Source organism: Mustelus asterias, chromosome 3, assembly GCF_964213995.1.
Source record: "Mustelus asterias chromosome 3, sMusAst1.hap1.1, whole genome shotgun sequence".
NCBI lineage: Eukaryota > Metazoa > Chordata > Chondrichthyes > Carcharhiniformes > Triakidae > Mustelus > Mustelus asterias.
This window is the reverse complement of record NC_135803.1, coordinates 22681787-22696362: the sequence shown is the minus strand read 5'-3', so window position 1 is coordinate 22696362 and position 14576 is coordinate 22681787. Positions and strand designations below refer to the sequence as shown.

Here is a 14576-nt window from a genome sequence, read left to right as displayed (position 1 = left end):
TTTCCTCCCACAGTCCAAAGATGTGCAGGTTAGGTTGATTGGCTATGCTAAATTGCCCCTTAACGTCCTGGGATGTGTAGGTAGAGGGATTACCCCAGGGTAACGATGTGGGGTTTCGGGGATAGGGCCTGAACGGGATTGTTGTTTGGTGCAGACTCGATGGGCCAAATGGCCACCTTCTGCACTGTAGGATTTCTATGAACGCACTTTTTAACTGAAAATTAACAGAAAAACTTGAACATTTAATTGTTTGCACTTGAAATGAGAACATTTGCCAGAATATGGGAGACAGTTTGAGAGATGAAGAGTGTTTTGAGGAAGTGTGTGGGAAGCTGATCTGGGCCTTTCAGAACACTGCTCAGTTACAAATGTAAGCATCTCATTGTATAAACTATATTGTTTTAGGTTTCAGCCTTCTGGGCCTTGGGGGGCAAAAAATTATACTGGGTACAGGGCCCCACTAGCTGTAAATCTGCTACTGAAGTGGGCAATTTCTCAACTTCTGGCCGCATTTCAGTTCCATCCTGTTCATCGTCAGTTACCTGGTGTACGGAGCAGTGAGGTCAGAGGATCTTCAAGGGGTTCTGCCACTTGGATCTGACTTTTGTGTCCTGCACACCTTTCACTGCCGTAATGAGCACAGAGTTACATTGTTAGCCAAAAGCTAGTCAGCCTCCTCAGCCCAAATTATGGAATCAGTGGCCCAAAATCATTCCCCATTATCCATGGCCCATCATGATCTCAGACGTGTTTTCTCACTGTCTATTCTGATGTTAACTCCTTGCAGGGGTACAGATCCACAGGAGGCCCAACATGTGGCCATTATTCACATTGAAGTCTCGACAGCGAGTGCCAGCATGTGTTATGTTGCCAATCATAATTGAGCCTAATCCTAATCTCACTGGAAAGACGTATCCGTGCATTTTGAACCGGAATCACCCAGGTCACGATCATGAACGATTCAAACTTTCTCTCTGCTTCTCAGCAAGCGTCTACCGCAAACCAAGACTTTTAAGTGGATTGCAGTAATGAAAACAAAGAATGATGTCAAAGTGCAAAAATTACATTTTAATACCATGATCTTATAATACAGTTCTAGTTTGCATAACAAGTATAACATTACTTTCTGTTCACACTTCAAATGTCTGAAAATATTTCCGTTATACAGTCCACCACTTTTCTGTCAGTTACTTTTATAGAGTGCTGTGTAACGTTACAAGAATGCAATTGTTTTCTCCATTTGTTTAAAACATGAGAATTCCATCAAAACCTGAGGTGTACAAAAATTAAGCAAATAAAGTTACTTGTTAAACATTAAGTAACTGGACGGCATGGACAAGTTGGGCCGAAGGGCCTGTTTCCATGCTGTAGACCTCTATAAACTGCAACAAGTCGCGTTGCACGTATAAGTTACCTTAAATATTTCATTTGTCAAATATTTTAAAGATATCTTTAAATGCTATTTTCGCAACGATTTTGCCCTCTGGGATTCTACAGGAATCTGTGTAAAGTTACCAGTAAATTTCTGCATCATTTGCGTGAAGCTTTATGTAACTCCTTTATGGTTTGTATAACAGATGGGTACATTTTCAAACAGTTAAGACAAAGATTATACTTGGCAATAAAATCTGCACTTGCAACGAGCACAATTTGAAATCTTCTGAAACTCTAGGTTAGGGGCAAGGGTCACAGACTTGTTGCCAGAGAATTCACTGCATCGTTTCACTCCAATCAAAACGTTAGATATTATGGTATTATCAAACAACATCCTGTCCTTCTTTGTTGGTTTTATTACAGTTGAATATCAGTTAAGGTTTTATTCCCTCAACCCTTTAAATATAAATAAGTTGATACTTCGTTTAAGTGTTCACAGGTGTAATCAATCTCATTCTGACAAAACAATGAATATTTGACTAATTAGATCATGTTTAAACTGTAAAAAAAAGTTTTCAATTGTTTAGAAGTGTTTCCAATTAATATTCAGCAATGCCTTAATGTAGAAATTAAAATCCATGGATTAAATGTTTGATTTGGTGAACTTAGTGACATAATTTACCTTGGTAAGCACAAACAACAAATATTTTCTCCTGAGTGATGGCCTTAAGCCAATTCTCAATCTCAACAAAGCTTCTGTACAGGACCTGGAGTTGACATTTCCATGTTGCATTCCAGTCACTCTTGTAGCCTCTTTGTTAGACTGCCAATTAGGTGCTAAAAGTTGAGATTTGATTGGTGCAGCGGCGTTCTGGGGATTGGATAAGACTCTTCCAAAACCTCCCGCAGTTAGTAGGTCATTCGCTGGCCTAATCCCAGGTGTTAGCAGTGAAAACAATATTCTAAATGACATTATGGATCTCTCTGCCCCACATTTTATTCAACTGAAAACAAAACCCTTTTATGCCCAATTTTACACCGTGATTGGTAATACATCATTCTATTCAGTTCAATCAAATGTACAATTAATGTGTGTATATTAAGCAGTATTTCTATGCACAAGGTAAATATTAAAAGACACTTTTCATCAGAAATTAAAAAAGAGAACCTCAAGGTACATTTTGCTCATTAATTGAGCATATAGGAATGCAACCACACTGAGTATAATGAAACAAGGTAAACATAATTTCCAACTCAGCTGGCAAAGTTTATTTTAAGTTTCAAAATTGATGTCACTTACTCCATCACACGACACGATCTTTAGCACAATCAGCTCTATACAGCCTACTTAATCATACCAATATACATTATAGAAAAGGGAGTGAATTTTTGCCCAAACTGCTTTCATAAAAAGCTGGTTTGAGATCCGTCATACTGCACTACACCCTATGGTCCGGTTATCTTCAGAATAAATACTAAACGACAGTCAGTGAATTACAGGATATGCCAGTGAAGCCAATCTCAGTGGGCTAAGGTGATACCCATGAAGTCGCTAAAGTGGGAGACACTCAGCTACAAAAACCATCTTCGGTGTATATACATTGACCATCACATCCATCCAACTTCAGCTGCACTCTGACATAGCGGATTTATTTGAAGGAAGCACCTTTTTATATTTACACTGATAAGCAGAAAAATTGCAAGTCATTGGTCCATTGCTAACCAACTTTAATGTAATGAAGCCCTAGAAAGAACAGCATTGTTGTGTCTGAATAATCAACTTTTTGCAATAAGGTATCAGATATCCTCCCCCCCAGATATTAATCTTTTGCTGCAACACATTCAATTTTAATTTTATTCTGTAATTTTTCCAAAAGTATATGGCGTTCTCCCAATACTCAACTCGTCCAGCCTGTAGGTGACACATGCAGCTCCATTGATCTGAGAGATGCATAAGTTTCTCCTCTTCCCCTTACATTCTCTTCTTCTCCTCTCACCTACGCGACAACTACAACCTTTAAATACCCTGGCTTCCCATTGCAAGGCCAAAGAGAGATTAGAAAATAAGCTGCAAAAGACCCAATGATTTTATAGAAAGGTTTGGAGTTTCCATTTGGCTGTGCTAACCTTACTCTGCAATTCGCTCAAATATCACAAAACTTTAATTGCAAATTAAATTTCCCCAATCTTATTTATTTATTTGTGTCACAAGTAGGCTTACATTAACACTGCAATGAAGTTACTGTGAAAACTCCCTAGTTACCACACTCCGGCGCTTGTTCGAGTACACTGAGGGGGAATTTAGCATGGCCAATACACCTTACCAGCACATCTTTTGGACTGAGAGGGGAAGCCGGTGCACCCGGAGGAAACCCACGCAGACACGGGGAGAATGTACAGACTCCACACAGACAGTGAGCCAAGCTGGGAATCGAACCTGGGCCCCTGGCGCTGTGAGGTAGCAGTGCTAACCACTGTGCCACCTCTTCTGTGCTAGTTTACAAAACATTGTGCTAGTCGGCTGGTCCAGCCCACAGAACTGAGATGCCTCCAGTTCGAATGATTCATCCGTATGAATGTCTGCTAATTGTGCATTCTGCACTCTCTCGTTTCCTTCTCTATGAACGGTATGCTTTGTCTGTATAGCGCGCAAGAAACAATACTTTTCACTGTATACCAATACATGTGACAATAATTAATCAAATCAAAGATTATCAACTTTCAAGGAAGCTCTTAAATTTAAACTGGTCCTTTGGTTGCAAGGACACTAATGGGGATATTTTAAAAAGCTTTCGTATAAATTTTTAAACTAAGAAACTGACCATTTTAACCAGCAAATATATGTTTTTTTCTGTGAATTGCAGTTACTCGAAATGCAGGTTAACCACAGGTGGTGGACTAGGTTAAAACGCTTATTTTCTGTGATGAATCCATTTTCAGCTATACTGATCAAATTTCACCTGGTTACTATTTAACTAGATCAAGGATATTTTTTAGGTTTCAAAACAGTTTCTAAAAAGCTGCCCAGTTGAGCTGGTGCATGGCGGGTGTTTGTGTTCGGTGACATACTAATGAGTTTGGATGGAAAATGGGAAGAAATTTTTAAAAAAGCACATCTGAAATCTAGTTTGATTTTGGCCATTATTTGTGCATGGATTAGCGATCACAGCCAAAGTGGAAACTCTGCCTTTAGCTGATTTACTTTTCAGGCATTAGGACACAGACTGTTCTTTTACAGTTCTCCATTTACAGTCACAGTTCACAATCTGTAGCTTATAATGTTTGCACTTGTGACCGGCTGGAATTTGGGACGCTCTCTTCCATTGTTCTCAGCTGTTATATAATGTGCTACCGTCAGCAAAATTAAAAATCAATAGAAAATCCTCCACTCTTTTAAATTAAGCCATCACGGATTATCTGGTAGTCAAAGAGGCTTGTCGGGATTTACATGGAAACATCCACAGGAACATCCTCCAAATAATAAACAAAAGAAATGCATCTACTTTCTCACACTTTTGAAATTCTACAGATACAGCCACAGAACCAAGTTGAAATGATGTTGTTTAATACTCATACCCCTGATACCACAGCAATTCATTGTTCTGTTTGTGTTTCGCAAGATGCCACATGAGGTCACTGTCACTCGCAAATCTCAACATGCACATCTCACATTTGTATGGAAGGGCTGCAGTATGGCTCATGTCTATGTGCGCTCGGAGGCTTGCAATTTGCTCAGTAGAGTAATCACAGTACTGACACAAGTAGATCTCCTGAGATGAGTGCAAGTTCAAATGTTTGTTATATTCCACTGTGTTGCAAAACCCTTTCCCACAATCGTCACACACATACGGAAAGAACCGCGCATGCTCAATTGCCACATGTCGGTTGACGTTACCGTACAACCGGCTTCTGTAGCCACACGACTGACAGATAAAGAAGTTTCTCTCCCGGTCGAAGCTCACTTTACTCATAAAGCCCGCTGGTCCCGGGAGTCCATCCTCGGCGCTGTCGTTCATCTCCATCAGGCTGTACGCATGTTCAGCAAGAACGTGGCTGTGCAGCTCAGCAGCATCATCTGTGCCGTACTCACAAAACTGGCAGAGGTACTGCTCATCGCCGTCGTGCTGCTGCAAGTGAAGGTGGAGCTCACTGGTGCTGCAGAAGTGAATGTTGCACTGCTCACACCAGTACAGATACTCAGTGCTGTGGACATCGGCCACGTGCAATTCAAGCTCCTTCGGGTTCTCAGCGCTGTAACTGCACAGCTGACAGGCATTGGGCTCTTCTGTCTCATGGACCTGCAAGTGCTTGTGGAGCAGATTGTACGTTAGGAATTCACGTTTACAAACTGGACAGATGTTGGGCAGAGTGTCCGTGTGCCTGAGAATAACATGCTGCTTCAGCTCCAGAGGGTACTTGCTGTTGAAGTCACAGTGCTCGCAGCTGTAGAGCCCATCACAAGACTGTTTTCGCAGAGGCCACTTATGTTGATAAAGAACTGTCGAGCAAGGAGATTTGGCCCGTCTCTCCGAGCCATCACTAACTGAACTTTCCGTTGTATCGTCTTGGTGTTTGATGGCGGTTGAAACTTCTTGATCGGGATGGTACGTGTTAAATTTGCTCTCCTGGTCATTAAAAGGGCTCCAGTTATCAAACCCACACTGCCTCTTGCTAGTTCCTTTCAAAACAGAGTTTATTGGTCTCACTGTCATGCAAAGGTCTGGAAAGAGAAAGTAACTTTAAAACAGTACATTGATACATTTAAGCTACTCTTAAACTACCATATTTTCTCCTCTCCTAGCTTTTGAGAATACAAATTTCAAACGTTCCCTCCCCATAAATGTCAGTCTCTGGTCATGAGGGCGTGGGATAAAGATAAAGTTCAAACACAAATGGAAATCACAGTTTCAAAGAAGGGACTTGAATATTGGACTTGAAACATTAACTCTGTTTCTCTTTCCACAGATGCTGCCAGATCTGATTTTTCCAGCAATTACTGTTTTGATTATTGAAAGTCACGTGGCTTGGATAATGGCAGTCGATCTAGAACAATACTTCTGCTCCCGATGCAAACTTAATCCCCATCACCCACACCCCCATCACTGTCCAGGCCAAGAATGGTCATTTGGGTAAAGATGCAGCGAGCTACCAGCAATGTTGGAACTGTACCGCCAGTGCTTTAAGGAGAAGGTATGGGGAGAAAAATGTGGGGGAAGTGAGAAGGGGAGCAAATCAACAGAAAAAAAGAGTAATCTCCAAGGAGCTTTCTTTGAATTTATGGGACAGGTTAACATCATCATCAATAATTGGTCCTCCCAAAAATGTTGCAGTTAAGAAACAATTGAGTTTAAAAAAATCCAACTCAGACCACCAACATTTGAGAGATAAATATTACGTTTAGTGACTGAGTGCTTAATTTCAACCTGGCTGCAAGGGAGGGCTGGGATCTAAATATCCAAGGATATGTGTCCTTTCGGAAGGATAGGCAGATGGGCAAAGGGGGCAGGGTTGCATTGTTAGTAAGGAATGAGGTTAAATCGATAGCAAGAAGTGATATAGGATCAGAAGGCATAGAATCTTTGTGGGTAGAGTTGAGGAATCGCAAAGGTAAAAAGACCCTGATGGGAGTTATGTACAGGTCCCCTAGCAGTAGTCAGGATGTGGGGCAGAAAATAAATCAGGAGATAGAAAAGGCAATATTACAATAATCATGGGGGACTTCAATATGCAGGTGGACTGAGAAAATCAGGTAGGTAGTGGATCCCAAGGAAAGGAATTTGTGGAATGTCTAAGATTTTTTTTGGAGCAGCTTGTGACAGAGCGTACTAGGGAACAGGCAATTCTGGATTGGGTGATGTGTAATGAGGCAGACTTGATTAGGGAACTTAAGGTGAAGGAACCCTTAGGGAGCAGTGACCACAATATGATAGAATTTACCCTGCAGTTTGAGAAGGAGAAGCTGGAATCAGATGTAATGGTATTACAGTTAAATGAAGTTAACTGCAAAGACATGAGGGAGGAGCTGGCCAGTGTTGACTGGAAAGGGAGCCTAGCAGGGAAGACAGTGGAACAGCAATGGCAGGGGTTTTTGAGAGTTATTTGGGAGGCACAATAGAAATTCATCCCAAGGAGGAGGAAACATGCTGAGGGGAGGACGAGGCATCCATGGCTGACGAGAGAACTCAAGGACAGCATAAAAGCAAAAGAAAAAGCATACAAAGTGGCAAGGATTAGTGGGAAGCCAGTGGATTGGGAAGCCTTTGAAAGTGAGCAGAGGACAACGAAAAAGCAATAAGGGGGGAGAAAATGAAATATGAATGTAAGCTAGCTAGTAATATAAAAGAAAATAGGCTATTCTGGACTTAGTGTTATGTAATGAGCCAGACGTGATAAAAGATCTTAAAGTAAGGGAACACTTAGGAAGCAGTGATCATAATATGGTAGAATTCAGTCTGCAATTTGAAAGAAGGAAGGCAGAATCAGATGTGAAGGTTCTACAGTTAAATAAAGGTAATTACAGGCGCATGAGGGAGGAACTGACAAAAATCGACTGGAAGCAGAGCCTAATGGGAAAGACAGTAGAACAGCAATGGCAGGAGTTTCTGGGAGTAATTGAGGACACAGTGCAGAGGTTCATCCCAAACAAAAGAAAGGTTATCAGAGGGGGGATTAGGCAGCCATGGCTGACAAAGGAAGTCAGGGAATGCATCAAGGCAAAAGAGAGAGCCTATAATGTGGCAAAGAGTAGTGGGAAGTCAGAAGATTGGGAAGGCTATAAAAACAAACAGAGGATAACAAAGAGAGAAATAAGGAAGGAGAGGATCAAATATGAAGGTAGGCTAGCCAGTAACATTAGGAATGATAGTAAAAGTTTCTTTAAATACATTAAAAACAAACGGGAGGCAAAAGTAGACATTGGGCCGCTCCAAAATGACGCTGGTAATCTAGTGATGGGAGACAAGGAAATAGCTGAGGAACTTAATAAGTACTTTGCGTCAGTCTTCACAGTAGAAGACATGAGTAATATCCCAACAATTCAGGAAAGTCAGGGGGCAGAGTTGAATATGGTTGCCATCACAAAGGAGAAAGTGCTAGAGAAACTAAAAGGTCTGAAAATTGATAAATCTCCGGGCCCAGATGGGCTACATCCTAGAGTTCTAAAGGAGATAGCTGAAGAAATAGTGGAGGCGTTAGTTATGATCTTTCAAAAGTCACTGGAGTCAGGGAAAGTCCCAGAGGATTGGAAAATCGCTGTTGTAACCCCACTGTTCAAGAAGGGAACAAGAAAAAAGATGGAAAATTATAGGCCAATTAGCCTAACCTCAGTTGTTGGCAAAATTCTAGAATCCATCGTTAAGGATGAGATTTCTAAATTCTTGGAAGTGCAGGGTCGGATTAAGACAAGTCAGCATGGATTTAGTAAGGGGAGGTCGTGCCTGACAAACCTGTTAGAGTTCTTTGAAGAGATAACAAATAGGTTAGACCAAGGAGAGCCAATGGATGTTATCTATCTTGACTTCCAAAAGGCCTTTGACAAGGTGCCTCACGGGAGACTGCTGAGTAAAATAAGGGCCCATGGTATTCGAGGCAAGGTACTAACATGGATTGACGATTGGCTGTCAGACAGAAGGCAGAGAGTTGGGATAAAAGGTTCTTTCTCAGAATGGCAACCGGTGACAAGTGGTGTCCCGCAGGGTTCAGTGTTGGGGCCACAGCTGTTCTCTTTATATATTAACGATCTAGATGACGGGACTGGGAGCATTCTGGCCAAGTTTGCCGATGATACAAAGATAGGTGGAGGGGCAGGTAGTATTGAGGAGGTGGGGAGGCTGCAGAAAGATTTAGACAGTTTAGGAGAGTGGTCCAAGAAGTGGCTGATGAAATTCAACGTGGGCAAGTGCGAGGTTGTACACTTTGGAAAAAAGAATAGAGGCATGGACTATTTTCTAAACGGTGACAAAATTCATAATGCTAAAGTGCAAAGGGACTTGGGAGTCCTAGTCCAGGATTCTCTAAAGGTAAACTTGCAGGTTGAGTCCGTAATTAAGAAAGCAAATGTAATGTTGTCATTTATCTCAAGAGGCTTGGAATACAAAAGCAGGGATGTACTTCTGAGGCTTTATAAAGCACTGGTTAGGCCCCATTTGGAGTACTGTGAGCAATTTTGGGCCCCACACCTCAGGAAGGACATACTGGCACTGGAGCGGGTCCAGCGGAGATTCACACGGATGATCCCAGGAATGGTAGGCCTGACATACGATGAACGTCTGAGGATCGTGGGATTATATTCATTGGAGTTTAGGAGGTTGAGGGGAGATCTGATAGAAACTTACAAGATAATGAACGGCTTAGATAGGATGGACGTAGGGAAGTTGTTTCCATTAACAGGGGAGACTAGGACGCGGGGGCACAGCCTTAGAATAAAAGGGAGTCACTTTAGAACAGAGATGAGGAGAAATTTCTTCAGCCAGAGAGTGGTGGGTCTGTGGAATTCATTGCCACAGAGGGCTGTGGAGGCCGAGACGTTGAGCGTCTTCAAGACAGAAATTGATCAATTCTTGATTTCTCGAGGAATTAAGGGCTATGGGGAGAGAGCGGGTAAATGGAGTTGAAATCAACCATGATTGAATGGTGGAGTGGACTCGATGGGCCGAATGGCCTTACTTCCGCTCCTATGTCTTATGGTCTTAAAATAGGAAGAGTGTTTTTCAATATATAAAAGGTAAGAGAGGCAAAAACAGCCTTGGACCACTGGAAAATGAGGCTAGAGATGCAATAATAGGAAACAAAGCAGTGGCAGAGGAATTGAATAGTTACTTTGCATCAGTCTTCACAGTGGAAAACACCAGTGGGGCGCCAGAGCTCCAGGAGAATCAGGGGGCACAGGTGAGTGTAGTGGCCGTCACTAAGGTGAAGGTTCTGGGGAAACTGAAAGGTCTGAAGGTGGATAAATCACCTGGACCGGATGGACTACACCACAGGGTTCGAAAAGAGATAGCTGAGGAAATTGTGGAGGCATTGGTGGTGATCTTTCAGGAATCACTGAAGGCAGGGAGAGTCCCAGGGGACTGGAAAGTAGCTAATGTAACACCGCTGTTTAAGAAGGGAGGGATGCAGCAGATGAAAAATTATAGGCCGGTTAGCCTGACTTCGGTCATTAGCAAGATTTTAGAGTCCATTCTTAAAGATGAGATCGCAGAGTACTTGGAAGTGCATGATAAAATAGGACTGAGACAGCATGGCTTCGTCAAGGGGAGGTCATGTCTGACAAATCTGTTAGGATTCTTTGAGGAGATAACAAGGAAGTTAGATTTCCAAAAGGCCTTTAACAAGGTGCCGCATGGGAGACTGTTAAATAAGTTAAGAGCCCATGGTGGTAAGGGTAAGATCCTGGCATGGATAGAGGATTGGCAGACTGGCAGAAGACAGAGAGTGGGGATAAAGGGGTATTTTTCAGGATGGCAGCTGGTGACTAGTGGTGTGCCTCAGGGTTTGGTGCTGGGGCCACAACTTTTCACAATATACATTAAGGGACTGAAGGCGCTGTTGCTAAGTTTGCAAATGATACAAAGATATGTAGGGGGGCAGGTAGTATTGAGGAAGCAGGGGGGCTGCAGAAAGACTTGGACAGGTTAGGAGAATGGGCAAAAAAGTGGCAGGTGGAATACAATGTGGAAAAATGAGAGGTTATGCACTTTGGAAGGAGGAATGGAGACATAGACTACTTTTGAAATGGGGAAATGCTTAGGAAATCAGAAACACAAAGGGACTTGGCAAGATTCTCTTAAGGTTAACGTGCAGGTTCAGTCGATAGTTAGGAAAGCAAATGCAATGTTAGCATTCATGTCGAGAAGGCTAGAATACAAGAGCAGGGATGTACTTCTGAGGCTGTATAAGGCTTTGGTCAGGCCCCATTTGGAGTATTGTGAGCAGTTTTGGGCCCTATATCGAAGGAAGGATGTGCTGGCCTTGAAAAGCAGAGGTGACTCACAAGAATGATCCCTGGAATGAAGAGCTTGTCGTATGAGGAACGGTTGAGGACTCTGGGTCTGTACTCGTTGGAGTTTAGAAGGATGAGGGGGGATCTTATTGAAACTTACAGGATACTGCGAGGCCTGGAAAGAGTGGACGTGGACAGGATGTTTCCACAAATAGGAAAAACTAGAAGCAGAGGGCACAACGTCAGGCTAAAGGGACGATCCTTTAAAACAGAGATGAGGAGGAATTTCTTCAGCCAGAGAGTGGTGAATCTGTAGAACTCTTTGCTGCAGAAGACTGTGGAGGCCAGGTCAGAGTGTCTTTAAGACAGAGATAGATGGGTTCTTGATTAATAAGGGGTTAAGGGGAAAAGGCAGGAGAATAGGGATGAGAAAAACATCAACCATGATTGAATGGTGGAGCAGACCCGATGGGCCGAGTGGCCCAACTCTGCTACTATGTCTTATGGACTTAATCTTCGCGGATAAACACAAGGTAACACTTACAGATGCAAGCATTCCTCGTAAACAAATTTAACCAACCTTGTGAATCGCTTGAGCTGTTACAGTGTTCAGGATTGTTTTCTTCCTCATCTTCAACTGTGGAGTCAGACCCTACAAGGCAACAAGGACACTTAGAGGATGAATCTCACCATAACATTTCAGGGAACCATTCTATGATTGTATGGGAAAGAGACAGACTAACAAATCTCTTCCTTGTCTTTGCTTTCCTGGAGGCAAGGACACACACGTGGGTCAATGCTTCTGCCATTTGCTAGAGTAGCAGTTCTCCGTGTGAACCTGGATGGCACTAGAAGAGTACCTCAGACTTGCTCGAAATATTGGTCATTCCCCAAAGTAAGTAAATGTATCTGCTCATAAGGCTCTATCAATGCCACTGGCTGCAAGAGGAATGCAAGATCAAATTGGATGGCTTCCTGAAATGATTGATTTATCACGAACTTCCTGACCTCCATTCACCTATAATATTAACAAATATAGTGCACAGTGTTTGCATCCAGCACTACCAAGTGAGATACTGGGCGATGCAAAAGGCACATTGATATAAAAGTCTGAAGACACGTGCCAACCAACTCAAGAACAGCTTCTTCCCTGCTGCCATCGGGGCAGCACGGTGGCACACTGGTTAGCACTGCTGCCTCACAGTGCCAGGGACCAAGGTTCAATTGCCGGCTTGGGTTAGGGTCTGTGTGTGGAGTCTGCACATTCTCCCTGTGTCTGCGTGGGTTTCCTCCGGGTGCTCCGGTTTCCTCCCACAGTCCGAAAGACGTGTTGGTTAGGTGCACTGACCATGCTAAATTCTCCCTCAGTGTACTCGAACAGGCGCCAGAGTGTGGCGACTAGGGGATTTTCACAGTAACTTCATTGCAGTGTTAACGTAAGCCTACGTGTGACAAATAAATAAACTTTAACTTTATCAGACCTTTGAATGGGCCTACCTCATATTAAGCGGATCTTTCTCTACACCCAAGCTATGACTGTAACACTACATTCTGCACTCTCTCCTTTCCTTCTCTTATGTACGGTGTGCTTTGTTTAGTGTGCAAGAAACAATACTTTTCAATGTAAACTAATATCAAATCAAAGATAGCATACAAATATGGGTGGCAAGCTGGCACAATGGTTAGCATTGTTGCCTCACAGCACCAGGGATCCGGGTTCGATTCCCAGCTTGGGACCACGTTCCCCCCATGTCTGCATGGGTTTCCTTTGGGTGCTCTGATTTCCTCCCACAATCTGAAAAACGTGGTTAGGTGCATTGGCCATGCTAAATTCTCCCTTAGTGTACCCGAACAGGCGCCAGAGTGTGGCAACTAGGGGATTTTCACAGTAACGTCTTTGCAGTATTAATGTAGGCAAAGCAATACTAACCTCTACAAATCATTGGTTAGGTTGCAGCACAGTTCTGACCATCAGGACCATTAAAAACATGCAGAAGTGATTCACTTAGCTTTCACTATGAATAAAGAACAGACTTGAGCACATAGTACTGGCTATTGCTTCTAGTGCAGTAGTTGGGGACTGCTGCATTGTCAGTGGTACCATCTTTTGGATGAGACATTAAACTGACGACCTGCACCATCTGCCATTGCAGGTGGAACGGCAGATGGTATAATATTGTCTTAATAGTGGGGGAGGAATCTCGTGTTACCCAAACGCAAGCAAAAATGGAAAAAATCCAAAGAGCAAACATGAATGCAATAATTCAAGTAACCAATTAAAAATGCACACCTGTCCAGTTATCTGGTAAGTATTAGATCCCCGCCCAGTTATCTGGCCAGTTTTATACCCCTGCCCAGTTATTTGCTCAGCGTTAGACCCCTGCCCAGTTACGTGGTCAGTTTTAGACCCCCTGCCCAATAATGTGGTCAGTTTTATACCCCTGCCCAGTTACGTGGTCAGTTTATACTCCCACCCAATTATCTGGTCAGTTTAATACCCCTGCCCAGTTGTGTGGTCAGTGTAATACCCCTACCCACTTACATGGTCAGTTTTATACCCCTGCCCAGTTATATGGTCAATGTTAGACCTCTGCCCAGTTATGTGGTCAGTTTTATCCCCCTGCCTGGTTATGTGGTCAGTTTTATCCCCCTGTCCAGTTATATGGTCAATGTTAGACCCCTGCCCAGCACTGTATGTTGACCAGTTTCTGTGTAACTCTGTTTAAAGGCTCTCCCCTCTTTTCTACAACACTCGGTCTTTATTACCTGAGTAACGCGAAGGGTTTAGGCTTTTCCTTCTCTTCCTTTTGCCATTCCCACTCATGGTGGCCCTGACCCGGGCCTGGCCCCGGCTGGAGGGAGTCTTTCGGCCCGGTCCCTGCGGCCTGAAGCTTACGGTGCGGCGGCCCGGCTTCTCTGCCCGTGAATGAAGCAGCAGGAAAGGCCTAATCTCCACCCCGGGATAGGGCAGTCGGCAGTCGGCCTAGCAGGCACCCTTTACCCCAGCCCCGCTCCCTCTGCTCCTTTGATTCGCTCCTCACTCGCTCACAAATGGAGATGCTCCCTAACCGGGTGACGTCAACGCCACTTCCCTGCCGGGTTCCCGCTGCGCGCGCAGAGGGGGCGTCCCTATTTTCCAAATCAGCTTCAAAGCGCCGAAGGCTTCACTGCATACCCTGGTCATTGGTCATGGTCATTTTGTGCACAAGGTTCACAAAAGCCAGCCCCCGTTTGATTTTTGATTTTGTTTATTACTGCCACA

At 43.4% G+C, this 14576-nt stretch overlaps 1 protein-coding gene across 1 annotated transcript; it reads right to left on the bottom strand.

The window, feature by feature from the left end:
* Nucleotides 1-1047: 1047 nt before the first annotated feature.
* Nucleotides 1048-14367, bottom strand: LOC144487892 (zinc finger protein 639-like). Its single transcript, XM_078205945.1, has 3 exons — nucleotides 14081-14367; nucleotides 11895-11966; nucleotides 1048-6094 (listed from the first exon to the last, which is right to left on the bottom strand). The coding sequence occupies exons 1-3, from the start codon at nucleotides 14136-14138 to the stop codon at nucleotides 4938-4940; spliced, it is 1287 nt and encodes a 428-aa protein (XP_078062071.1). The 5' UTR covers nucleotides 14139-14367; the 3' UTR covers nucleotides 1048-4937.
* Nucleotides 14368-14576: the final 209 nt, after the last annotated feature.

What these genes read in the sequence shown, in the direction of transcription:
- LOC144487892 (XM_078205945.1), bottom strand. Translation starts at nt 14,138, where the DNA reads ATGAGTGGGAATGGCAAAAGGAAGAGAAGGAAAAGCCTAAACCCTTCG. An exon ending in AAACCCTTCGCGTTACTCAG is followed by an intron (nt 11,967 to 14,080) that starts GTAATAAAGACC and finishes GTTGCCTTGTAG; the next exon opens with GGTCTGACTCCACAGTTGAA. An exon ending in CAGCTCAAGCGATTCACAAG is followed by an intron (nt 6,095 to 11,894) that starts GTTGGTTAAATT and finishes TTCTCTTTCCAG; the next exon opens with ACCTTTGCATGACAGTGAGA.